General features: G+C 40.2%; 1 protein-coding gene across 3 annotated transcripts in view; it reads right to left on the bottom strand.

Moving 5' to 3' along the window:
• LRIG2 (leucine rich repeats and immunoglobulin like domains 2) overlaps positions 1-27,236 on the bottom strand; it is a 44,588-nt gene extending 17,352 nt beyond the window's left edge. Inside the window, exons 1-8 of one of the 3 annotated variants that reach the window (XM_037500606.2) lie at positions 27,183-27,236; positions 6,635-6,700; positions 4,989-5,063; positions 4,728-4,862; positions 3,725-3,868; positions 3,457-3,600; positions 2,814-2,957; positions 2,516-2,659 (exon numbers count right to left, since the gene is read on the bottom strand). In XM_037500606.2, the coding sequence (XP_037356503.1) occupies positions 2,516-2,659; positions 2,814-2,957; positions 3,457-3,600; positions 3,725-3,868; positions 4,728-4,862; positions 4,989-5,059 (782 nt within the window). In that variant the 5' untranslated portion in view covers positions 5,060-5,063; positions 6,635-6,700; positions 27,183-27,236. Of the gene's footprint in view, positions 1-2,515; positions 2,660-2,813; positions 2,958-3,456; positions 3,601-3,724; positions 3,869-4,727; positions 4,863-4,988; positions 5,064-6,634; positions 6,701-26,421; positions 26,867-27,182 lie in introns of those variants that run through there. The other 2 variants (XM_037500605.2, XM_037500607.2) reach the window with 2 other exon arrangements.
• Positions 27,237-27,699: the final 463 nt, after the last annotated feature.

Below are 27,699 nucleotides of genomic sequence, written 5' to 3'. Positions count from 1 at the left end.
GCAGCATCCTGGCGTGGCAATGCCATGGTACAAGTTCTACTTCTGATCCTCATTTTAATAGTTATTTATGATGAAGACTTAACTCTTCTTTTTTAAGGACTATCTGTAATAAGCATGTAAGAAGTGATTCTTATAAGCTAGCAATTAAGCTAGCCTTGATAAATCAAGCAACTTAAGAATTAATTTTCCTAGCTAATACCCCTAATTACAGTAGCACATTAAAAATTATAGTCAGGTCCTGCAAAAAGCAAAAGTATTTAAAGATGCAGGGGATATGGCTAACAAATCTGATTTCAGACTGACAGGATTTCTGGGGACTCAAGCCTTCCGCTTGGTCCTTAAATTTAAATGACTAAGAATATTATCAATATAGAGCTTCACAGCTTCATGGCGATTGAACATGCTCTCTGAGAAGTTCGATATACCCAGGTGTTAAAGTGATCACTCTTTTTCCTTTGAAAGGAAAATTATGGACTTTTAAAATTCTCCAATCCATTCTCAGAGGAAATGCACCACACGATGTCCTGATGGAGAAACTACTAGTAGAAGATATTTAATCATTTATGCCTCCTTAAGTCATCTCGTAATAAAGCATAAACCTTTTTGCTTTATAAAACATAAAGTTGCATTATTTATAGTAAAGAGATAAGAGATAACCCTTCTCATTTAGTTATCTTTACTTGACATGAAAAGCTAACAAAATTCACTTTATCAAGAGCACTGGACTAAAGTCAGAATTTCTCAGGTCTGATCCTAACTCTGCTTTATCTCTACAGCATTAGACAATCATTTATTCCTGCAATTACTTTCCTAATCTTTAACACTAAAAAGTAATCATCAGAGGTCTACCAAAAGACCCTGTCTGCCATCTTTTTTTAATTAATTTATTTCTTTATTTATTTATGCATCAAAGAAGTGGGTGTAGGCTAGAGGTGCGGGGTGAGAGGATTCACCAGAGACAGAGTGGGGAGCAGAAGAAGCAGATCTACTGAAATACACTACTAAGGGAAGCAGTGGGTGAGATGGGAGAGGTCTGCTGCACCACATGTGGGTTAGCTCCATGGGCTGGGACTCAAACTCAGGCCCCAGGGGTAATACTGCTGAGACTTAACTACTGTACCACCAGGGAGGCCCTGCCATCTCTTGATCTGTGAAAAGGCTACAGCTGCATCTAAGTTCCTGAATTTGGACTATCTTGTTTCACCTCTGAAAATGTAGAAAAGGGAAAAAAAGAAAGAAAATCACCTCCAAGTTTTCAAAGCCAAATCTGAAGGAAGACTATCTCATTAAATTTAAAAAATAAGATCAAACTCATATTCACGCACGTTTACACACTTTCACAAATAACCATGCTTTATTTCTTTAGTTCCCAACGTTGAAACCCTCTTTTCTGAGATCTTTCATTAATTCTGAATCTGATGACCAGAAAGCCCCCTATTCAAGAACTTAAGATCTACAAATTCTAATTACAATCTCTTTCTTATTCTGCGCTATGCTAGATTACTGTCTTTCATTAAAATATCTCATCTAATAAAACTATATTCCATGATCAATTTACACTACATTCAATTTACAGAGCCATAGAATTTTAGAATTGAAATGCCTTGGCAACCATCTAATCCTATATCCTTCCTTCACTGAACCAAAAGACAAAGAAAATGTCACCCAGGAAAGGCTAAGTGAGTTTGTTCATCTCATGGTATGGAAAAAAGCACAGGAGGTTTTATATTAAACAGATCTGAGTTCTAATGTCCAAACACAGACTATGTGACTAAAACAAATCATTTCAATCTCTGTAAACCTCTGCCCCATAACGTGGAAAAGAACAATAGCCTAGAATCTGAAACACCAGCATATAATAAGTTTGTTTTTTTTTTTAAAGATTTATTTATTTATTCATACAAGCACTGGGTACAGTCAGAAGCACAGGAGGGTGAGAGAATTCACCAGAGCCAGAGCAGGGAGCAGAAGGACCGAAGTACACTGCTGAGGGGAGCAGTGGGCGGCAGGAGAGGTCTGCGCGCCATGTGGCACCCTCCTCCGGTGGCCGGGGAGCAGCCAGGGATCGAACCGGCGCCGCAGAGGCTGCGGGCAGCTTCACAACCCAGCGCTCAACCGCTAGGCCACCGGGGAGGCCCCTATAAGAAGTTTTTTTCTGTTCAAAGTCATGCAACAAATTATTAACAGCCAACAGGCCTCCTGTGAGTATTGCTCCTACTACACATGTTGCATCCCTCTGAATGAGTTTTAGCACACTGTTCAAGTCAGAGGAACAAGAGAATGTGAATTTCTCACACTAACGACTGTTTTATTTCCCAGTAACTGGTACAACGAGAGATGCTTTCTTGTTAAGTAGACTGACTCAGAATTAAAGTACAAACTGAACTGGTCAGCGATAGATAAGAAGGAATAGTAAAAGAACCACAAAACATTAACATATAAATTCACAGATTGACTTGTTTTATTTGTTTTACTGATTTAAAACATTAGAGAGAAATAAAGACAATATACTCACAGTATCTGAAGATTGGAAAGAAACCTAAATACACCATCAGCTATGTGAGTTATTCTGTTGTCCCCTAAATTCAATCTCTCCAGTAAGCTCAAACCCACAAAGGCAGATTCATCCAGGCGGGTCAACTGGTTATAAGATAAATCACTGAAAATAGAAAACAAGTAAGAAATTCATTGCATTTTAGTTCAATTTTCATGTTCTTATTCTAACTAATGTCTAAAGAGGGATGTTAGATCTCTTACTGGCCATGGCAATGATTTTCTCCACCAGCCCCACTGATATAGCACCCAACACTTACAGATCCGATAGCCTTTGACAGAACTCCCATGCATCAGGGCTGATTCTTTCAACAGCATTCTGGCTCACATAGAGTTGTTGTAACATTCGCAAGCCGTAAAGCCACCCCTTGTTCACTTCTGTGAGGTTATTATGCTCCAACTCTCTAAAAATCAAAGAAAGCAGAGAGAAAAGGTTTCAGAACAAGGCATTTCACAACAGGCACGACAATGAGAATACAAAAATCTGTGTCGAGTTTTGCTCAGAGAGGCATACACCTTTGTCCAACCCAAATGAGTCAAATGCGATTCAGTAAGTATTTGTATCTTAAGATTCAGTGCCAGAAATGCTAAAATATCAGATTTATAAAATTAACACACCAAGAGGTATAATATACCTGTTCTGGATAAATTCTGAAAATTTTCATCAGTCAAAACATTAAGGAAATATAAAACTTTTAGATAAAATGTTTGGGAAAAATGATGACAAAGATAGCAGATTATCTAACAAAGCTTAAAGAGTTCTGTGCACACTTACTTCATATCAACAAACGAAAGAGAGAACTAATATACGGATAATTACGGTAACTCCCTAGCCATTTGGCAGTAAAAATCCTAGTCCTACTCCTTTCCTAATAATCTATTTAGGCTCCACCTAGTACTTACAGTTCTTCCATGTTATCCAAGCCAAAAAAAGCACCATCCTTAAGTTTGCTAATTCCATTCCGCTGCATTTTCAAAGATCTTAAGGAGTCAAGTCCTTGGAATGTCAGACCTTCCACAACTTTAATTCTGTTTCTTTTAAGTTCCCTTTAATCAAAAAAATACTTTTAACATGAGAAAATGGTTTGGTGATTTGCTTTAATAATAATCAAAAAGAAAAAGACATTATAAATGGAAACATTATCTTCTTATAATCAATTTAGTTACTTACAAGAATTGAAGGTGAGGTAGCTTGAAGATCTTGGGTGGAATCATGCTAATTCTGTTCCGGTTTAACTTTACCACTAATAAGGAACTTGATAAATTATCAAAGCAACCAGCCTCCAAGGTGGTTATCCTATTATTACTCAAATTTCTAAAATGAACAAGATAACAAAATATATTAAGTGAAACAACAAATTCTATTTCTGGAAAACTGCCCAAAGTCTATGAGCCCCAGACCTACAACTCAGAAATCATATATAATTTTACAAATCATTTACCTGCTTTGTTTTTTCAACTATAAAATAAGGGTAACACCTACTTCATTTGGATTATACAACAGTATGTGTGAATATACTTTGTAAAAACACTGGCACACATGGGCCTCCCTATGGTGGCACAGCAGTTGAGTGCTGGGCTGTGAAGCTACCTGCAGCCTCTGCAGCACCGGTTCGATCCCCGGCCACCATGGCGCGACAGACCTCTCCTGCCGCCCACTGCTCCCCTCAGCAGTGTGTTTCGTCAGTCTGCCTGTTCTGTTCCCCACTCTGGCTCTGGTGAATTCTCTCATCCTCCCACACTTCTGACTATACCCAGTGTTTTTATTAATAAATAAATAAATCTTTAAAAAAAAAAAAAAAACACTGGCACACAAGCTAATTATCATCATCATCATCATCGTTACAGAGAGTAAGTCACCATTTAACAAATCGCTGCTATTTACCTTTTAGAAAATCATTAGTGGGGAAAAAAAATCCAGCATCAAACCCTTAAAATTATCCTAGATACTCATCATTATTTTCTGACAATAGTGCCCTTCTTTCAGAGGGGAGAAAAAAACTCAACAACGAAAGAAACCCAAAAAGCTGATCCTAGGTTTGTTTCACATAAACATATCAAATTATAATAACAGACATTTCTGGAAAGGTAAGTATCAATAATCACTTTAAAGTACATCTATTTAAACTATTTTAAACACTTTAAAGTAGATCGATTTAAACTATTTTACTTACAGGTATTTAAGGTGCATTCGAGGAAATGAAGATGTCTTGATTTCTGATATTATATTTGAGCTAAGATCTAAACTCTCAAGAGCAGGGTAAAACTGCAATGCCTCTGCATTTATTTCTGGGATTATATTATGAACTCTACAAAACAAAGACAATATTAAAGCTACTGCCAGTGATTACATAATAAGGGAACATAAAACAAAATTTAAAGAACTATATACTGTTCATAATTCAAATAAAAGATCTGAAATCCTGTTTACTTACAATGAGAGAAGAGTAATATTAGATGTTGGTTCTCCAAAATAGGGAATTTCTGTTAGCTCATTGTAATTCATTTTCCTGGACAGGTGGAAAATAGATGTAAAAGTTTAGCGAGGAAAATGTTACCTCTTGAGTTCTGATTTCTGACTAAGGCATATTATTGAGGTTAGATGCCAACGTTGAAAAAAGCATGTGACTCAGAATGACTTAGATTATGATAAAAAAGTATTGTACTACTGAGAAACTAGAGATTTTAATAACACATGTGTTTTCAAGGGGCAGATACACTAGTGATATCAATATTAGAACAGTTAGGAAACAAACACACATTTAAATATTTTTTAATACCAGCAAGGTTCTTTGAATAGTTACATTTATGATAGTTCTTCTTAAAGAATAATTAATTAATCCATCTCTTTACACTGATATGTATATGTATATATGCATTTACGTACAATAATATACAATTAAATTGTATGTAATTTATAATATAAATACTTCTACAAATATCTATTGCTACATACATGTCTATGAATATATTCATATATTTACAATACATAAATAACACAAATATTTATACAATTTATGTAATTGTTATTTATTATTTATATATATTAGAGAGGATTGCTTGAGAACACATATGAAATGAATTTGCCCATCAAGAAATGAAATCTATGATTAATTTTACAGATGTCATATATGTCACCAAGTTGTCTAAGCAGCTCTTTAAAAAGGCTGTCAAATATTTCAGTGCAAATCTAAAGTAATCACATCTCATTAATCAGGATTTCAATCATTGAATAATGTCAACACTCTGGAATACAGAAAAGAAACCAGAAGGTCTCCAAGACACCAACCAGAAGTTACAAAGTCCATGCAAAGTCCATGCAATACTGTAGTATTTGTCAGGTCTTTCCTCAGAGTCTATTCTTTCAGCTAGTAAGCTTGTCAATTGTTAAGCCAGCAATACATATGATAAGGAGCAATAAATATGAGGCAGGGAAAGAGAGAATGCAAGGACAATGAGAGCACAAAGAAGTTACCTATCAGCAAGAAATTATAAAGAAAAACAAATATGAGAGTTCTGGAGGTGTTTAGAAGAGACAAACAGGCCTATACCTCAATAGCCTCTGCCCTGGAATATCATAATGCAATAATTGGTATTAATATTTTAGAAATTTTCTTCCAGAAAATACAAAACAATACATCTCAGTGTTAAAAAGAAAAACTTCCAGTTAAGTGGAAAACTGAATTACATTACCCACACTCCAGATGATACTAAAAATAACTTTTTTATAAATCTGCATCAGACAGGGCACTTTCACCTTAGACAAGTCCAGGCATAAAAACTAGGTGTTTCACTGGCTGAAACTTTAGTAAAAAAGAAACAAAGCATATTTACTTTGAAGAGGGGTGAAAAATCTTACTTTTGGTCCCAGGAAAATAGACTAAATTTTACAGTTTTCTTAAAATCACCAACCCAATGGCACAAAGCCCAGAGAGCCTGGGGTAACAGTTCATAGATTTTTAAATAAATTTATTTTAATTTTTTCCTTCATTTTTTGACAGCATTTCTTAAATATCCCAAATTCATAATTCACTAAATCACCTCAAGGAATCTAATGTAAATTTAAATAAATGTAACTTACACTTCTTGCAGTGTTTGAGATTCCAAGCTGATGTTCCAGTGAGACAACCGATTATGACTCAAATCCCTGAATGGACGAAATTTCATGTTTAGTTTAGCACTGGGAAACAGACTTAAAAAAAAGTAACACTAAAAATTAAGAATAGTAAAAGACCTTTCAAATGTGAATCTGAATAGTATAAAAAGAAATGTTATACAGGATGAGCAAAAATGTATACATATTTCAAAACTAGCTGTTCTTTTATTTTTAGGTTTTTAAAAACTAGAGAATACATTCACATGGTTCAATAATCAAAAAACATAAGAAGATACATAGCAATCTCCGCATCCTTATCTCCAGTCATTCAATTTCCCTCCCCAACAAATTAAAATACACCATTTCTTATAGTCTTCTTTATGCATGGACCAGCAAATTATTACACAAATAATTTCATATAATTTTGCCCCTTGCTTTTTTCACTTAACAATACATTCTGAAGCAATGTTATCATTTCTTCATTCCTTTCAGTGAAATATACTTTAAACACTTTTAAAAAAAATACCTTAATAATATATACTTTTTAAAGTAACATATTATACTTTATTTAGCTAGAGATAAAGAAGACATTTCACAAGTCAAAGATAGAGAGCTTCCATATTAGAAATGGAATTGACCATATCCTTGACAGGGATGTGTTCTTTCCATTTATTCAAGCAATCTAGCTTCAGGGAAGGGAAATTCTTAAAATTATGCTAATGACGGTGGTGGCAGTTAGCACTCACTAAGTGCCAGGCACTCTTCTATTTTTTTTAATATTTATACATATTAGCTACCTAAAGCCATACTTTATAAGGCAAATACTTTATTACTATCTTTACTTTCCTTATACAGAAACAGGCAGAGATTAATAATTTATCAATCTAAGGTCACACAACTAATAAGGAAGCCATAAACTTGAAATTCCATCTCACTTCTAGCAAGCAGTTTATTAGATAGGGATTTCACTGAAATTAGTCATGAATCTAAATATTTAAATAGGCTTAAAAAAAAATTCACCTTGATGCTTCCTGGCAGCTTTACAAGGCTTAGGTGGAATCCAGCCCACACAAGCTGTCTGCCTAAGAATATATTATACATTACAATATGGCTAGCAAGAGGGAAACACTAGAGAAACATTACAGATCACTGTCTCTCACTGTGCCACCACAGGCAGCTGGCAGATGCATGCCGGTCTGAATGATGTCTCTATCACAGCAGAACAATTTGTTCTCTGCTAGTTTCATGTCCGTCCATCTATAAAACCTAACCACTTTAAGAGTTTACTTTACACCATGCATAACTAATGGCTAGAAAAAAAAAATCACTTTTCCACCATAGTACTAAAACCTTTATTCCCGGATATCTAGCACCAAGTATCAACTCAAGGACACTTAAGAATGGAGAAGCATATGGAAAATATAAAAGGAAAGTATGAATTCATTCCACATAAAAACTTTTTTTTTTTTAAAGATTTATTTTATGCATACAAGAGCTGGGGTACAGGCCAGAGGTGTGGGGTGAGAGTATTCACCAGAGACAGAGTGGGGAACAGAACAGGCAGATTGACTGAAGTACACTGCTGAGGGGAGCAGCAGGGGAGACAGGAGAGGTCTGCTGTGCCATGTGGGTAGCTCCCTGGCTGGGTATGGAACTCGTGCTGCAGTGGCTACGGACAGCTTCATAGGTTGTGTCTTAAACCCCTGCACCACTGGAGGTGGGGGGTATTCCACATAAAAACTTTAACATCAGATACTTTCATCCAAGTTACACTCATTACTGAACAGCAAGCAGAATTTCATATACGCAAAGGTGGCTGGTCTGGCAGAGAACAAGTATCTGTATAGCAGGGTAGCATAGTATAATTTAATTCTACAACTCATGCTTACCAAAATTTAACCTTTTTTCTTCCTTTTACAGATTAAGGGCTTTTCTTTTAATCTAACAGTGTTCATTATACGTTTCCAAACCCTAATCTTCCTGGCAGTGTAACTCTTGACTACTAACGCCATGGTTCTCTCACAGATGTCAATGATGACTAGAATAATGGTTTAAAGAAACCCATTACCAAAATCTAAATCAAGTTAAACTTAACATATGCATGGTAATAAGCCACTTTGTATTTATTACCAGTAAAGAATGTTCAATATCTCTACTGGGGAAAGAGGAACTTCCTCTGTATCTTTGAAGAACCTCTAGACTTTTCCACAGAATGCAACGGATTCCAGAAATACTCTGGAACCTCTCCAGAGGGTACTGCAACCTTAAGGATGTATGCTGTGAAACAGTCTCATAGGTCAGAAACTCACCCACAAAATAAGGCTCTTTGGACCCTTCTGCAACAAATTCACTTGAATAGGATTAAAAGATCCGACTCAAATACATCCCCACCCAAAACAGTACTCAAAGAATGCAATTATAAATCACTATATATTAGAAAAACTAGAATTAATGTTACATTTACTGAAAAAATATTACGCAGAGACACATTTTCATATAATATTAATAATCTTGGGCCTCCCCTTGTGGCGCAGTGGTTGAGCGCTGGGCTGCGAAGCTGCCCGCAAGCTTCTGCAACGCTGGTTCAATCCCAGGCCGCCGGCGAGGGTCCCACATGGTGCGCAGACCTTTCCTGCCGCACCCCCTGCTCCCCTCATCAGTGTATTTCGTCAGCCTGCCTGTTCTGTTCCCCACTCTGGCTCTGGTGAATTCTCTCACCCTTCCGCGCTTCTGACTGTACCCAGTGCTTGTATAAATAAAAAAAACTTAAAAAAAAAAAAAAAGAATCTACTGTTTTGTTTTTTCAAGTTGAAACTTCAGGTGCCTTATTAAATCACTTTTAATGAAGCTAATTTCTTCAAGGCCAAGCCTCTTGTATGTATTGTTTTCTCTTTGCATCTCTGCAGCTATTGAAGTAACACTCCTTGTTTAGATGAATATACATAAAGACAGTTCATCTGTACATGTGCCAGACTATGCTGTTCTAATGCCCAAAGCTGTCCTGACCCACTAAGCTACCCTCCTGACCTATCTTCTCTCAATTCTCTGTTCCACCAAGCTGTCAGGTTTACTGTGAGGGCTCTAATGCTGCATTAAAAAAAAAAAAAAAAAAAAAAAAGTGTAGCTGTTCAAGTTATCAAACCACAAGGTATCATCACGTATGTGCAGTAAATATATATTGAACCATGTGCTGCACATGGCTAAGTGCTAGGGTTAAAAACACTCCAGGAGCTGTTCCGTCTCTTTTGAGACCAACATTCACACTATACAGAGGTGGAGTCAATCCAAAACAGAAATAGAAATTCACTGTCAATTCCACTACTCCCCTTCACTAGGAATGTGTAACTTTTTTTTTTTTTTTTAAAGATTTATTTATTTATTTATACAAGCACTGGGCACAGTCAGAAGCGCGGGAGAGTGAGAGAATTCACCCGAGCCAGAGCGGGGAGCAGAGCAGGCAGAAGGACCGAAGTACACTGCTGAGGGGAGCAGCGGGCGGCAGGAGAGGTCTGCGCGCCATGTGGGACCCTCCTCCGGTGGCCGGGGAACAGCCAGGAATCAAACTGGCGCTGCAGAGGCTGCGGGCAGCTTCGCAACCCAGCGCTCAACCGCTGCGCCACTGGGGAGGCCCTGTAACTTTCTTTTGTAGTTAGATTTCACTCTGGAATTTAACCCGATGGGGCATTATGAGAACACACAACCACATCCTTACTCTCCATGAGCACACTTTTCCTAAAGACTGAAATCTGAAGACTTCAAATATCAGATATAAAACTTCTAGATTAAGAATATGTATATTTTAAATTAAAAGTCTCTCATTACTCCTTGCAGGGGCCAAATTCACTAAGTTAATGTTAATGCATAAGTTAATGTTAGCTTGACTGTCTATTTTAAAAGACAAAAAAGACTTTTAAAACCCAAAGTCCTGAAGTGGAAAACTGTTTTTCAAAGATTTTCCCCTTTCAAATATCCCTAAAATATACTTAAGAACTTGAAGTAATCCAATACTTGATAAATACAACCTAAAATCTAGTTTTGTGACATGATATTCAATAATCTTTCCTTTATTTTTATTATCAATAATATCTGAACATAATCATGATACAATGATTAGAGAATGGTCTCAGAAATGACCTTATCTAACTGTTGTAAACTCAGCTGTCACTCATGCTAACCTACAGGGATGTAGCTGTAATAAATGATGAATTATTAAAGTTCCTGGTATCACAAGGAGCCAGAGGTGCCATTAATGTAGTCACTTAGTACCATCAGGGTGTAAATAATTTATAAGTTTTATACATAAATGCAACAGTTTGAGGAGGAGAATCAAGTTCTGCAAGCTAATTGCAAAGAAGTCCTGCAGCAATGGGGATGCAGGAATTTTCTTCAGTCCAGACACTCCTGAGTCCTCATCTATCTTTTTGTTTTCAAAAATCTGCAGCACCAAGAGGCTGAACTGTGAATAACAAAATCTGACAAAAGGGCCCTTCGCAAAAGTTAAAATATACCAATAGTTTGAGTATGACAATGCTTCACACATTTATTCAGCATACTCTGCCCTTTCTTTTACAAATGGAAGCCCCTGTCCTGTAGGAGCATACCTAGAATAATTTACTTCTTTTTTTTAAAGATGTATTTATTTATAAAAGAACTGGGGTACAGGTCAGAGGCGTGGGAGGGTTGAGAGGACTCAGGAGAGACAGAGCGGGAAGCAGAACAGGCAGACACTGAAATCCACTGCTCAGGGGAGCAGCGGGCGAGACAGGAGAGGTCTGCTGCGCCACCAGGGAGGCCCGCATAACTTACTTAAAAAATAATAATATTCAGGATTATCATTATGATCAATTACAGTACTGTGATTTAACATGTTCACACATCTTTATCAAACTATCAAAATTTTATAACTATTATAAAGCTCTTTAGAAATGAGTATAACAAGAAGTTGCCATATCACTTACATTATTGGCAGAGAAGGAAGAGCTAATGAAGCCAAGCATTAGTTGGGTTTCATTACTAATGTAATCCATTATTTCTTAATACCCATGAAGTTTAACCTGGCACCAAGTCTCCTATCTCCACAAATAAGCACACACATTAGCATAGGCTACACTTGTCCTGCAGCAACCTGATAAGATTTTGCTTATGTAAGTAAGATGACATTGTGACTTTGAAATAGGTATATAAAAAATTAAAATGTATAAAAGAAACCCAAATTTTAAAAGCATTTAGTTACAAGTTTATTTACAACACAGTTCACTAATGTTGCTCTGTTTACTGTTTAACTTTAAAACTGCTAATCATCACTAGTTTTTCTGGCAATTAATTTATTACAAATAACATAATTACACTGGGGAGGGGGACGGGAAGAGGTTGAGAAAGAGCAAGAGGTACAGAAAACATACACTTTAAAAAAAAGGTCTGCAGCAAAGTAAAGCTTGTATTCCTCTGGTTTTTGTTCCAAACATGAAAATAATTTGGAGGGAATATAACTACCTAAACTGTTTTTATTTTTTATTTTCATCAGTTAACTTTTTTTTTAAGATTGATTTATTTATTTATTTATTTATTTATTTATTTATTTATTTATTTATGCAAGCACTGGGTACAGTCAGAAACGCGGGAGGGCCAGAGAATTCACCAGAGCCAGAGCGGGGAGCAGAGCAGGCAGAAGGACCGAGGTACACTGCTGAGGGGAGCAGCGGGTGACAGGAGAGGTCTGTGTGCCATGTGGGACCCTCCTTTGGTGGCCAGGGGTAGCCGGGGATCAAACCGGCGCTGCAGAGGCTGCGGGCAGCTTTGCAACCCAGCGCTCAACTGCTGCGCCACCGGGGAGGCCCCATCAGTTAACATTTTTGATGACTGAAATAATAGTACAGAATAAATGAGTCATTTACTTTGGCGCAAAAAAAAATGATGTAAGAATGCATTCAATTTTTCTTTTAACCTTCTTGCTAAGTTCTTACTGCTTAAATGTCAGTTTTCCATTAGAACTGAAGGACATTTAAAAAAATACAGTATACGATATACAGGGAAATGCAAATCAAAACTACCATGAGATACCATCTCACACCAGTGAGAATGGCACATATTAAAAAAACTAGCAACAACAAATGTTGGCGAGGGTGTGGAGAAAAAGGAACTCTTCTGCACTGTTGGTGGGAGTGCAAACTGGTCCAACCACTATGGAGAGCTGTGTGGAGATTTCTGGACCTACTAAACATAGAGCTTCCATAGGATCCAGCAATTCCACTCCTAGGTATTTACTCAAAGGACACAGAAACATCAATTCCAAAGAACACCTGCACCCCTATGTTTATAGCAGCACTGTTTACAATAGCTAAGCTTTGGAAATAGCCCAAATGCCCAAAAATAGATGACTGGATCAAGAAGATGTGGTACATATATACCATGGAATATTACTCAGCATTCAAAAAAGATAAACACATGCAATTTGCAGCAACATGGATGGCGCTGGAAGGGATCATGCTCAGTGAAATAAGCCAAAAAGAAAAAGAAAAATACTGGATGGTCTCACTCATAGCAGGAATCTAGAAAACTTAAATAAGGGACCACGAAAATGAATATAAGAAAGTGAAAATCAAAATCAACAAAAAACTATGAACCAGAGACACTTTTTGGGGGGTGGGGGGCGGGAAGGGAAGGATTGGGGTCAGAATGGGGCTTTTGCAATTGTATGGGGGAATATAAAAATAAAATTTATTATTAAAAAAATAAAAAAAATAAATAAAAAATAAAAAATACAGTATACGATATAGATGTCATGGGCCTAAGAGGAGGGAAATGTATATTCTAACATCAGGAAATAAATGATTACCTTAATACACAGGTAACTGGCTATCCACGTGCTGATTACTACATTGTACACCAGAAACTGCAAAATATTTTTAATATAATGAAACATAATTAGGACAATAATCTTTACCCAAAAGAGTGTCCTCAAAAGCATAAAGGACTTTTAAGGAAGCAAGCAAAGCACAGCTCTCTTCAATTAACATTCAATAAGCAACAACTATTTATGGGTCAGTTGCTCACTACTGCTATGTAGTGTATCACCAGGGAAAATTTAAAAATCTTGATGCTGGGGCCTCCCTGGTGGCACAAGGGGTTAAGCACTGCACTATGAAGCAATCCGCAGCCTCTGCAGCATGAGTTCTATCCCCGGCTGGCCAGGGAGCAACCCACATGGCGCAGCAGACCTCTCCTGTCTCCCCTCTGCTCCCCTCAGCAGTGTGTTTCTGTCAGTCTGCCTGTTCTGTTTCCCGCTCTGTCTCATGAATCCTCTCATCCCCTGCGTCTCTAGCCAATACCCCACTCTTGTATGCATAAATAAATATTTTTAAAAAAAATAAATAAAATAAAAAATAAAAATCTTGAGGCTAAGGTATCACTCCAGATCAATCAAATCAGAATCACAGGGGGGTGAGGTCCAAGCACTGGTATTTTGTATCATTCTCTAAGTGATAGCCTAATGTGCAGGCAGCCCTGTAGAACCACTGCACTAGCTCAGTCTAATAATAACCCAAAAACCTAATGGCCAGATGATGCTCTGCTAAGATTCCTTCAATTCTTTGCCTTTTCTCATCTTACATCCAAATAAACCTGTCTGTTAACAAAGATTTGACACTAACTGCCGAATGGAGCACCGAATGGAGTAGTAAGCAAAGCAAAATTGATGTGATTCCCTTTAGAATTTACAGGGATCACCTTAAACTAAAGCCCCAATGAGACAGTGAAATGCCATTTAATTATTTTTACTATGCAGAAGAGATCTCTATAAATTCCTGTTTACACCACAGAAGGGTGAAGAATGCAAGTTTTTCTGAATTTTGATGCAATCTGACAAAACATCTGAGACAGTAAGATGGAAAACAGCATTTAGTAGTAACTTCATGTGCCTATATTTAGAATTTTTCTTTTTAAAAAAGATCTTAAAATACAAATAATTAGCTAGGACAATTCTTTAACTCATTTACAATATTTACTATGGAGAATGAAGTAGCTTTTAAAAAAAATCATCTAATAAGATATTTAAAAGACTAGAGAAACAAATGAAAGAGAAAATGAGCATTAACTGCTCTGAGAGTTTCTCCTGATCTCCCGCAAAAGGAATGGTCATATACTTTCTTTTACTTCTATTACACACAATGTTCATTCAACAAATATTTTTTGAGTTCCTACTGATGATCACTGTTAATCTACAGCAATGAACAAAATGTTCATGTAATGCCTCACATTATTTACATTCTACTGAAAAGAAAAAGTGAGTATGTGGCACGTGAGAAGACAAAGCCTAGCAAAGCCGAGAAGAGAGTGGTGCCCACTTGAGTTAAGGGCATGTGAGCCTGGTGCCAGTGGTCTCACAGGAGATACTGGTTGGCAACACAGATATGCGGGTGAAGAGCAGGAAAGGCAGGGGAAACTTTCCAGGAAGAGTTTAGTTAGTTCTTAGTGTGGAAACAGAACAAATGTGTAAGAAGATTCTTGCTTCTTGCCAAGGAGGTATAGAGAGGAAAGTCCTACCTGGGTTTGGTCAGAGTAAACCGGGTTCCTAAACCCAATGTATGCTCAGTCCCATAGAGTCTCGCTTCTCTGTAAGAATTATGGGGGAAATATGGACACAAAATGGAGAAGGAAGCGGAAAATAAAGGTAACAACTCAGTACAACTGAGGTAAACATAAGCAGCCTCAAAAGAAAAGTAATTTTTTTTAAGGATTCATTTTCAGTTCTCCACCTGTGGTTTAAAAAAATTAAAGTGAATTCTTTTCACATTACAGCTGAATTTTCTACTGGGAAGAATCAAGTTATGTTAAACCATGTTTCTGCGTCTAACAGAGTTTTCTTCGCAATCTTTATCCTCTACATGCAAGAGAATGTTGAAAGCGTGTATTTTTCAGAAAAACAAACATCTGGAACCAATTACCCTTCTAAAACCCAGGACTGTAGACCTAATCCATGCCACAACAACAACACAGAAAAGGAGGACACTAGAAATTATCTATCCCTTTAAGAAATCAATCATAATTTTAAACAAAGGTGTACAGTTTTGCTTGATAGCACATGTCACTGGCAGTGACAGCCCCTGAAGGGATCATGGTCAACTCTACCTGCTAACTAACAGTGAAAACATTCTGCCAATGTCACTCAAAAGAGCGACAGCTAAAGAGGTTGAAGCTCAGGTCACACATGACTATACATTTGGAAAGACTTCTGTAGAGCTATTCAATGTACGTTAATGTCCTCTTGTACACTGAAGAACTAGGGCCTCCCTGGTGGCATAGGGATTAAAGTCTCAGCGTTATCAAGCTATAGCCAGCCACTGGGGCATGAGTTCCATCTGCAGCCAGGGAGCTGACCTACATGGCGCAGCAGTCCTCTCCAGTCTCGCCCGCTGCTCCTCTCAGCAGCGTATTTCAGTGGATCCACTTGTTCTGCTCCCGACTCTGTCTCTGGTGAATCCTCTTACACACCCCCCACCTCGTACCTCTGGCCTACACTCCACCTCTTTTGTGCATAAATAAAATAAATCTTCAAAAAAAAAAAAGCTCTGCACTTGCTGAGAAACTAGTCAAGTTTTAAATAACCAAATAAAATTTCAAAGAGCTTTTGATATAGAGACATAAAAACAGTATCTAGGTAAGTTCTGCTAGGGAAAAAAAATGCCATTTTCTATCTTTACTCATATAGTACTGCTCACACAAGCTGTGTGGGTTTCCTCCCTCTACAGCAACCAATTCTCTGACACCATGTGGATGTCTAGCAATTCAATTATGACACTAACTGTAGGGCAGACCTCACGAGTTAAGGGCTCATTCTCACAAGACTGCCCCATGTTAGACACCCATCACAAAAGCAGTAGGTCCCCATGTTACCCACAACTTCTGACTTGGCTACAATTAGAGGTTCCCACAATACCCCCCACATACACACTTGGATTCAATCACTTGCTACAATAACTCACAAAACTCAAGGAAACAGCTTACTGGTTTAGTATACAACAACGGACATGACAGAGAACACAGATGAACAGCCAGATGAAGAGATACGCAGGGCAATCTGGAAAAGTCTGGAGCAAAAGCATGGAAGTCAGGTGCACCACCCTCCCAGGAGGCAGATGTTTCACCAACCCAGAAGCTCTCCAAATTCCATGCTTTGGGGATTTTCATGGAGGCTTCACACATAGGCATGGCCAATTATTAATTCAATCTCTAGTCCCTTTCCCCTTTGGGGATGGGACCAAAAGCCCCAAATTTCTGATCATGCCTTGGTCCTTGTGGGGACCAGACCCCATCCTGGGGCTATCCAGGAGCCCACCAAAAGCAACCTCATGAAATTGAAAGGTATTCTTATTACCCAGGAAATTCTAAAAGATTTAGGAGTTGGGATGTCAGGAATGAGGGTCAAAGATCAAATATTAGAATTTAAAGATGCTCCTCATATTTTAGAGTTTTAAAAACTCTGTGCTGGGAACCAGAGTCAGAGACCAATATATACTTTTCTATTCTTTCAGTGTCTATTCCACTTGGCCACCAATACTCCTCAGAGCAAAACAAAACAATGCACAACTCATACGCTACTAGCCCATTATTAGAATCTTATTCAATCATTAATAAATAGCCCATCATATGGTATGAAAATGCCTTCTAGGGTAAGACCACTCAGGTTTACAGGCTTCCATTCCATCCTGTCAGGTTTCAAAATTATAGTGGTCTAGGCAGAAATGATGTCACCCTTTCAGTCATCTGGCATAACAAAGCTAAGAGATGATAACACTTACTGTCAGCCTCTTTCGAGGTGTCAGTATTGTATTTTCCTCACTGTACAAACCATTTGCTTATTCCTTTACACTCAGCTATCACTTCTCTCCATTTACACCCACTCGTCCACCTTGGGAAGGGACAGCAGATTCGGCCATTGTGCTGGTCTAGAGTGCAAACAACAAAAGTAGTCCAGCAAGTTATCCCCCACCCCATCATCCCCAAGTCTACCCCCATTCGGCTAGGGTAACATCACATAGGTGCAGAACCAACAGGTTATTTGTACCACCAGCGATACAGCTGCTAGGGGATAAGACACAACCTACCCCCTCAGGCCCTTAGGAGTTATGACCCAAAGTTTTAAAATATAATTGGCTTCTTGCTTAGAAATCATCCCTGTTTCCATTACTAGTATTTGCAGCCCTGGTCGTATGACCACTGCATAGCAGATAAAGGGAAAAAAAAATAAGTTGACGTGATAATGGGGAAGGAAAAAGTGCTGTCATTATGCCAGCACACTCCTCCCTTGGTAAGAACTGCATAGTCATTCCAAGCATCCTTCCCCACTCCCCTCTCCCAGATCCAGAAAAAGAGAACTCTTATCAGTGGGCCCTTTCCTTCAGCCGCAACTCATGTGGAACGTGACACATGTAAGCCAACCCTTCATGTCTTTCCCCCGATTGCAGCCTGCAGAAATGATGGTGGGTCATCCAAACTGACACAATCATCTCCTGTTCTGGCTTTCACAGCACAGTGAACAAGTCCATCTACCATCAGATAAGCAAAAACAGTCCAGAGTTTGGGTCTGTGCCTGTCAGGAGCTGTGTGAAGCAGCCCAGCACTACAGCACCAGCCTTACTTGCAGCTATGTTCAGGGTATTCCCAGCAGGGAGTGTGCCACAGAGTCATCTACAGTCTCTGTCTCTTTTGCTGCAGCAAACAGTTCTTACTGGCATTCTGTGCCTCACAATGTGCAAGAAGAATAGGTCCCATCTCTGCATTGCTGCAGTCCCCATATCTACTCAAGTCATGGCTACCTCAAAGCAATCACCTTCAAAACTTTGAGGCAAGTTTTTCTATGGCCCCTGACATGTCCTATATATTCATACACTCCTCAGATTCCCAGGTATGCATTTTCCATGGGGATAAGCCCCAAATGGGCATCCCCTTTAACAGACCAGGTTCCCATGGCTCTTATGCCTGACAAAGTGGTCAGGCCACTGGCCATGCATCAAACATAGGGTGGGTAGGGCTTTGACTACTGTTCAAGTCTTCCTTTCCTGCTAGGAAAACAGCATGGATTTCAACCCACTGAAGTAATCTGTCTTTACCTTCTTCAGAGTGATGGCCATCCAAACAGTAAGTTCACCTGAAACAGCCATCCACACACCAAACAGCTTTATGTTGTTCAGTTGTGAGCTGTTTATAGGACACTGCCCAGTGACAACAGAATCCTCACACAATTGTGCAGTTGATCCTAGGAAAAAAGAGGCTCTCCACTAGTGAGTTATTTCCTCTTTTCGTTCCCCAAACAGCAGCGATCCTATACAAACCACTTCCAATTTATTATGTAACCCTTCTGGGCACTGCCCTCCCTAATGGAGTGTTTTATACAACATTACTACATAAGATAGCATGAGTATTTCAAGTCTCAAGATTGTTTTTATGACTTCAGTCATAGTGGCAGTTTCAATTAATGTCCAAGAGTAAGTCAATAATTGCCCTTCAAATGAATTTTCTAGTCCAAAGTTCTACTGCTCATTGCTGGGAGGCACGCATAGGCTTTTGCCTTAAGCCCTAGTCTAACACATACACACAGGGTTATCACGAAGAGAACTGTCCCAACCAGCGCTCCAACTTCCAGATGTCTTAAAAGGTACTTTCTGTTGTCCTTGCGAACTTTTTTCCTTGAGGGACAGAACTGAGGCTAGAGTCTGAAACTCAAGACTCAATGAAATCTAAGCTTGGTCTAACACAAAGGTCCAACCAAGGTCTCTTGTAATTTCATTTTCACTATTACAGATAGTAATAACAACAACAAAAACCCAGATAACAATAACAAAGATACTGAACATTTCACCTTTTTCTTATTAGTTTCTATTCCCTTATGCATCCAGTAAGCCAATGTACAGAAAACTGGATCCATCTTTAAAATCCCATTGGTAACTTTTACCTTTAGCAACTGAGAGCAGCCTAGGCACTTCTCCATGCAATGGCCACATGACTGCTGAGTCCAAGATTCCCACTCCCCCATCCACTTATCCTTTCTCATTCCCCACTACATGTTTCTGTGCGCCAGGGCCATTCTAGTAAATCTCACTTCTGTGACACTAAAAAAATGTACTAGGGAAAACTCCCTATGTCAAAAGAAAAATATACAATGACAGCCGTGAAAGCACAGGAAGACTTTACTGAAGATTGTTGCAGGCCTTTCCAACAGGCGTAGCCACTACCGTAATGAAATTCTGCAGTGGGTGAACAATGGGATTAACTGCGAATACAGCTGGCCCTCCATCACCATGGGTCCTGTACCTGTGGATTCAACCACACTTGGATCAAAATTATGTACCCGTATTTAGGTCCATGAGGTGGTGCCTGTAATAAACATGTACAGATTTTTTTGTCAATATTCCTTAAACAATGCAGCATAACAACTATTTATATTGCATTTATACCATATTAGGTATTATAAGTAATCTAGAGATGATTTAAAGTACATGGGAGGATATGCATAGTTTATATGCAAACACCACATCATTTTATATAGAGATTTGAACACAAGGATTCTGGTATCTTGAAGGGCAGGGATGGTTCTGGACCAATCCCCTGGGATACCATGGGATGACTGTACTGCACAGGGTAAATGGGAATTTAAGTCAAGGGACAGGGTGGTAGGTCAATGAATAAAAGGTTACTAAAAGGAAACATCAGGGATATAATGGGGCTTCTGGCCAAATACACCTAACAGGAACTTACTGAAGTAGGCCTGGGTGAGAGCTGTCAAAATGCACAAAACAGAATTCACAAAAGTGCACTGTAGTTTTCCGCTGAAGTTAAAAAAGAAAAGGAAAAAAAAAAAAAAAAAGGTTCTCTACAGCCAAACTTTTGGTTCTTGTTTACAAAATTCTGGTCTTACTAGATTTGTGCAACAAGAATAATGACTGACCATATAAAATACTTTCATGTTTACTTTGCTAGAACTTTGAACAGAGATTAGACTTCTAAAAATCTCTCAAGGCTAGGAAGTCAATCCAGGAACTAGCCACCATCTTCGCCTGCCACTCCTACAGATGAAGGATACACTGCTCTCTTCCTGAAGTTCCCAAGATACTCTGAGGTTTCGGGGCCTGCCAGGAAGTTACTTTCCTTACTCTCCTAATAAGGCTGGGAACAATGTAGACCAGGTACCTGGTCATTTTTTCCAAAAGCACTGTCTACATAAAGTCAACCTTAGTCCCTTGAACCAGATTCTATGCAAGTCATTCTCAAATATAACATCCTAAACAAAGCCTTGGTAATATAACCAATGTTGCCAACTGTATCCTGGTATAAGCAGATTCTTATTGAACTTCTGCAAACAAATATATTATCATAAATATCAGAATACTAAAAGTTTCTAAATTATATAGGGGTGAGGTAGGGTAAAAAAAAAATAGTTTCATCGTTGTTCACAAATGTATAACCTACCAGGTCATTGTAAATTATAAGTAACAAGATAAAATGGTGTTCAAAAATATTAAAGAACCCAGAATGTTTCAAAGTGAGTCATTTTAAAAAATTATAATCATCCTCATCAGTTCATTCAATCCCATGTACTGAATTCTTGTTCTGCTTGATCTTGGGTTACCAGTTTTGTAAATCCATCAGTTTCATTAGTTCTAGCAATTCTCACTTCAGTCCAGTGATACGGTCTTAAAGTCACTCAACTGACACCATCATGGAACATTCTTACCTGTAGCTGACAGTAGGTTTATGAATCACAGAAAAGTGTTTTGATAAGACATAAAATCTTTGTTCCTTAAAGCACACTATTTCAAAGGTAAAAGAAAGCCTTTTGACAATTTCTTAAAAAGAGCAGAACAAAAAGAAAACATTGATTCAGTTTTTCCATCATACTTATGATACTAAAATTCAATTTTTTTAATGATATTTCTGTCCCTGTAATGAGACAGTATAATGATCCGAGTCTTGGTTTTATTTTTATTTTAAAGATTTATTTATTTATGCATACAAGAACTGGGGTGTAAGCCAGAGGTGGGGAGGGTGAGAAGACTGATCAGAGAGAGTGGGGAGCAGAACAGGCAGATCTACAGAAATACACTGCTGAGGGGAGCAGCGGGCAAGACAGGAAAGGTCTGCTGCGCCATGTTGGTAGCTCCCTGGCCGGTGGGGAATTGAACTTGTGCTACAGTGGCTGGTGACAGCTTGATGTGCTGTCTTTAACCCCTGTACCATCAAGGAGGCCCTAAAATTTAACTTTTTAATTCCATTCATACTCAGCAACTTGACCACATATAATTCCCATTTTGTAAACCTTCAACAACCATCTTGCTAATACCCATTTAGTTTTTGTCCAATTTTTCTTCTTTCTCATTCTGAAGCAACCAGTCAGCATACCTTAGAACAAAATTATTTTCTTCCCTGAAAAAAATGTATTCTTCATACCTTGCATACTTTGCATACAATGTTTCTCTTCATATGTTTTCTAGTATTTTCACTTTTACATATTGATTCTAATTTTCAACCATTAGTGACCTTCCTTTTTACAGTAACAATTAGAAAGTAGACCAATTAGGGTCTATCAATCAGTGATGTGCAATAGAAAAGTAAATTTACAAATATACAGTTTTCCATTTTCTAGAGGCACAATCAATCTGGCAAAGGACAGGTTTACCAACAGTTCCAAATATATAGTTTGTATAAAACAGCACAAACTATACTGTATAAAAACAAGATGCCAAAAATAAACCGAAATTTGTGTTTAGTAATGAATGTTTCAATAGTGTATCTCACCTAGAATGACCTAGACTTTTATTTTAGGTAGACATATTACAACACCAAAGATAGTCATCATCTCAAGGTATCGCCCCCGTCACCTACGTTTATAACACATGCATGTTAGGCAAGCATCACAAAAGCAAAAACCTAAAAAGGTTAAATACATGGGTTCCCCTCCCCACCAAGACCCCTCAGAGTCTACGGTGGAGGGCAGGTGACCCAAAGTTCAAGTCATTATAGAGACTCAAGGAAAAATAGGTCTGACAGGAGAAAAAAGAGGGAGCTTGGAAGAGGACCCTATCAAAGGATTCAAGGGAGCTGGAGGGAAAATTGAAGATGGTAATGGGAAGGAGGAGCAGCAGCAATAAAAAGGCAGAGATCTTAAAGGATCCAGTTTGCAGAGTTCTCATGTCCCCCAAATAGGTTTATTAAGTTCCATATCATTTTCAGCAAAGTCATCCCTAGAAAAGTAAACAGAGCTGGTGGAAACATAGTCATCAAGGATTCAAGAAGGCTTGAGTCAAATGAGAAGGTTCCAATATGAGCAGCAGGATCCAACACAGAAAACTGAGAATTATCATAAGGGAGCCAGAAAGACATTCAGGGCCAGGAGTCAGAGATCACTATTAAAATAAATTAAAAAATGGGGCTCCCTGGTGGCACAGGGGGTTAAGTTGCAGCACTGTGAAGCTCTTTGCAGCTACTGCCGCATGCATGAGTTCTATCCCTGGCCAGCCAGGGAGCAACCCACATGGAGCAGCAGACCTCCTGTCTCACCCACTGCTCCCTTCAGCAGTTGTATTTCAGTCAATCTGCCTGTTCTGTTCCCTACTCTGTCTCTGGTGAATCCTCTCACCCTCTCCCCAACCTCTCACCTGTACCCCAGCTCTTGTATGCATAAATAAATAAATCTTAAAAAAAAATTAAATAAAGCAGGAAAAAGAAACTTTCAGCCCAGATGGTCAGGGTCTAACTCCCATTCAGAAAAAAAGAGCTAGGAAGAAAGGATTTCCAGCCTAGCAGGTACCTTTCAAAGAAACCTAAGACTCAACAACTCAACTCAGTTTACAAAAAGTTTACTGCCTTGGATTCTTAACCAAGCTTCTTGCAAAGAAATGTGGGACTCTAAATTCATCTTCTGGAGTCTATTTAGACTCTTAATAATCAAAATCTGGGGCCTCCCCGGTGGCACAGCGGGTTGAGCGCCATGCTGTGAAGCTGTCCACAGCCTCTGCAGCACGGGTTCCATTCCCGGCCTGCCTGGGAGAGTCCCACATAGCAAGAGAGACCTCTCCTGTCCCGCTCACTGCTCCCCTCAGCAGTGCTTTCGGTCCATCTGCCCATTCTGTTCCCCGCTCTGTCTCTGGTGAATCTTCTCACCCTCCCATGCCTCTGACTGTACCCCAGCTCTTGTATTAAAAAAAAAAAAAAAGATAAAAACAAAAACACCTAAAAGCTCTATTATTAAAAAAAAGAGAGAGAGAGAGAATCAAAATCTGGCATTACCAGCTTCACAGTCATTTGTCCAGAGCAATAGTTCAGGATTCAGACTCACCAATGGATTCCCAGTCAGTCAGTCAGTCAGGAATGCAGATAAAACTTCAAAGGGGGCATCCCTGGTGGCACAAGGTGTTAAGACGCAGCACTATGAAGCTATCCGCAGCCACTGCAGCCCGAGTTCTAGCCCTGGCCAGGGAGGTAACCCACAAGGCACAGGAGACCTCTCCTGTCTCTCCCACTGCTCCCCTCAGCAGTGTATTTCAGTACATCTGTCTGTTCTGCTCCCCACTCAGTCTCTGGTGAATCCTCTCACCCCCCTGCATCTCTGGCCTGTACCCTAGCTCTTATATGCATAAATAAGTAAATATTTAAAAAAAAAAAAACTTCAAAGGTATGAATTAACGGTCCAGAGTGAAAGGCCTGGAGGGTGTTCAATGATGAATCTGATTCTATGTGAGTTTTGACACAATAATTGTTAAAGAAAAAATGTTCACTGACACCTGGTAAAGACTGGGAAGAAGACCTGGGTGTGTATGGGAGGAATGATCTCTCAATAGGTGTGAAACAATGCAATGAAATTTTGCAGTGGGATAAATTGGTTCACTCCAAATACTGCATGAGTAAGTAGGAATTTATAGCCAAGAATAGAACAGGATGGGGTCAATGGATAAAAAATTTCTAAAAGGAAATAATGGCAGATGAGGGGTTATCTCTGCCTAATCACACCTAACAGGATTCTTGCTGAATGTAAGCTAGGGTGGTGACACATGGAGGAGCAAGAACCCAATCAGATATTAAGAGTCAAATACAGGGGGGTGGGGGCCTTCTTGATATACTGACTTTAGCAGGATTCTTCCTAAAACTGTATTTTACAAGGTTATGCACAGATGGGCCTACAAGAAAGTTTAGGGGTCTAATGTGTGGTCACACAGTTTTTGTCACCTCTTTCTTCCTTTAGTCATACACACAATACTCCTGACATAAGATGTAAGGGTTTTCTCCCCACACAGCAACCAATTCTATGACACCATGCAGATGTCCTACAATTCAATTATATTATGACACTAACTGTAGTCAGACCTCACAAGCTAAGGGCTCAGTCTCACAAGACTGCCCCCCATTTTAGATACCAATTACAAAGGAGTAGGTCCCCATGTACCCACAACTGACTTGGCTACAATCAGAGGTTCCCACAACACCCCCCTTGGATTTAATCACTTGCTACAATAGCTCGCAAAACTCAAGGAAACATATTTACTGGTTTATTATACAATAAACGGACATGAGAGAGAACACAGATGAACAGCCAGATGAAGAGAGACCGCAGGCCAAGATCTGGAAAAGTCTGGTGCAAAAGCATGGAATTCAGGTGCACCACCCTCCCAGGAGGCACATGTTTCACGAACCCAGCAGCTCTCCAAACTCCATACTTTTGGGATTTTTATGGAGGCTTCCTCATGTAAGCATGGCCAATTATTAACTCAATCGCTAGCCCCTCTCCCCTTACAGGGAGACAGGGATTGAGCCATGTATGTATACCTGGTTTTGTAGCTGAGGGCAACTGTTGGATTATGCTACATTTCTCAGCTTAAAACAGCACAAACCCATCTTAATATTCCAAGTTCTTCTAATGTAAGACTTCCCAAAAAAGGAAAAAAAAAAACGTCCACCCTATTACATTTCATCAACAGAGTTATTTTCCAAGGGATTTCAATTCAAGTGAAAATGTCAATTCCATCATGGGACTTTAAAAATTTTTGAATGTCATTTGGCTTTGGGTAATTTGGTCTTTATTAAACAAAAATCAAATCCACACAGAATATATAAAACTATTCCTAATTACTGTTTATCTACCAATGGCGGATCTTGAAAAGTAGGCCACATTTCTTGTAATTACCATTAAATAAAACTTATTTTGAAACTTGCACCAGTTTTATTCTCTCAAAATTAAGTAGCTAGTCCATGAATTTCTTAGGAAAAGGCACGTGCTGCATAACAAAGATGCTGTATGCGGTTTGATTCAGATTGTGGCTACATTAATATGAATCTTTTTAATTTTATGTGCATCAACAGAACCAGAAATAGCTACAAATCTTGTTATCATAAAATAACAAAGCATTTATTATATTGCAAATTGATGTTACTACAGCATTTGGTTATTTTACTGTAATTTTCTCAAGGACTGTGAGAGGTAGCTTTCTTTCCTATCTAAGCTCAGCCTATTTGCGAATGGAAAAAACTCCAACCTCTGAAGTAGAAAACGCTTTGTAGTCTATTTCCAATGAAAACCCAAACAATGCCTCCTATTTTAAATGTATCACAAGTTGTTCTTTTTCTCTGACAAGTCTTTTTTTAAGGTGTCTGTCAATTAATAAATAAATACAAATCATTACTTATCAGACGTCTGTCAATTAATAAACGTGTTGCTCAGTTAGTGGCAGCGAAGTAACTGTATGTTAGTGGTTAGGAAGCCCCGTAATTCAGCATTTAATACCTACTGTTGCTCTTAAAGCCAACAGGCTGACTCAGACTAATGAGCTCTCCAGGTGCCACTGTCTAACACAGGCCTGTCAAGATGAGCCCTCAGCAGGAGTCTCCAGAAGAATTCCTCCAACCATGGGGCTTGCTTCACATACATAAAGAGGAATGATTTTTAGGTTCTTTGCCACAAGGAAATGCACTGAAAACAATTAAAGCATCGCATGATTTTGCAAAGAGCTTTCCTTCCCTTCCTTACACTGAATCCTACGGCAGCTCAAGAACGCCAGGTGGAGAGATCTATGTTTGGGTTTAGGGGCCGGAGCTCCAAACAGAGACGAGGTTTTCAACCCTGCAAAGTACCAAAACCACCAAGACGCAGACTGGGAACAAGGCAGTCCCCAGGCCTGCGGGGGATCTGGGTTCCAGCACCACGTGCCTGGAGACCTCTCCAGCTGGGGGGCCGAGGAGGCCCGAAGTGGGCGAGGAGCTCGCCGCGCCCGAACCACCCCGAGTGCGCGCGGGGGCTTCCCAGCCGGGGCGCCCACCGCGCCCACCTGCTCCGGCCCCGCGGCCCCGCGCCCGGGCGCCCGTCGCAGCCGTGTGCAGACGGGAGCTCGGCGCCTCGCACAGGGGCGCCGGCCCCCCACTCCCGGGGCAGCCCCCCACGCGGCGACGGCGTCTCCCTTCAGAACTTCGGCCCGGCCGCGCCCTCGGGCCAGGCCCCCCGGCCCCCCGCGGGGCGCCCCCGCCCCCCCGCCCCGCCCCCCGCCCCACTCACAGGCTGGCGGCGTCGGGGGGCAGCGGCGGCGACAGCGCGCCCCAGCCCGCGGCGGGCACCTTGCGGCGGCTGCAGTCCAGCAGCGGGGCGCGGCAGGAGCAGGGCGCGGGGCAGGGGCCCGCCCGCGCGGCCGGCAGCAGCAGCAGCAGCGCGGCCTGCACCAGGCCCAGGAGCCGGCCCCGCGGCCCGCGCCGCCGCTCCCGCCGCGGCTCCTCACGGGCGCCTCGGGGCGCCGGCGCCATCTTCCACCCCTCCCCCGCCCGGCCCCGGCCGGGGAGCGCCGCCGGCGGGCAGCGGAGGCTCGGCGGGGACGTGGGCGCCGCGACACCGCCCGCGCCCCGGCAGCGCGCGGCCCGCGGGAGGTCGGGCGAGGGGCGGACGCCGCGCGGCGGTGGGAGCGGCGGCCGAGGACACGGCGGAGGCCCCACAGACGACGTCCCCCGCCCCGCCCCGCGACGCGACGTCTGCACGCACGGGAGCCAACCAATCGGCGCCGCCGGACGAGGTGGCGTCGGGG

This window comes from Talpa occidentalis, unplaced genomic scaffold (genome assembly GCF_014898055.3).
Source record: "Talpa occidentalis isolate TD23 unplaced genomic scaffold, MPIMG_talOcc4v2.1 talOcc4.9, whole genome shotgun sequence".
In the NCBI taxonomy this organism is placed as follows: Eukaryota; Metazoa; Chordata; class Mammalia; order Eulipotyphla; family Talpidae; genus Talpa; species Talpa occidentalis.
This window is presented reverse-complemented; position numbering and strand designations above follow the sequence as displayed.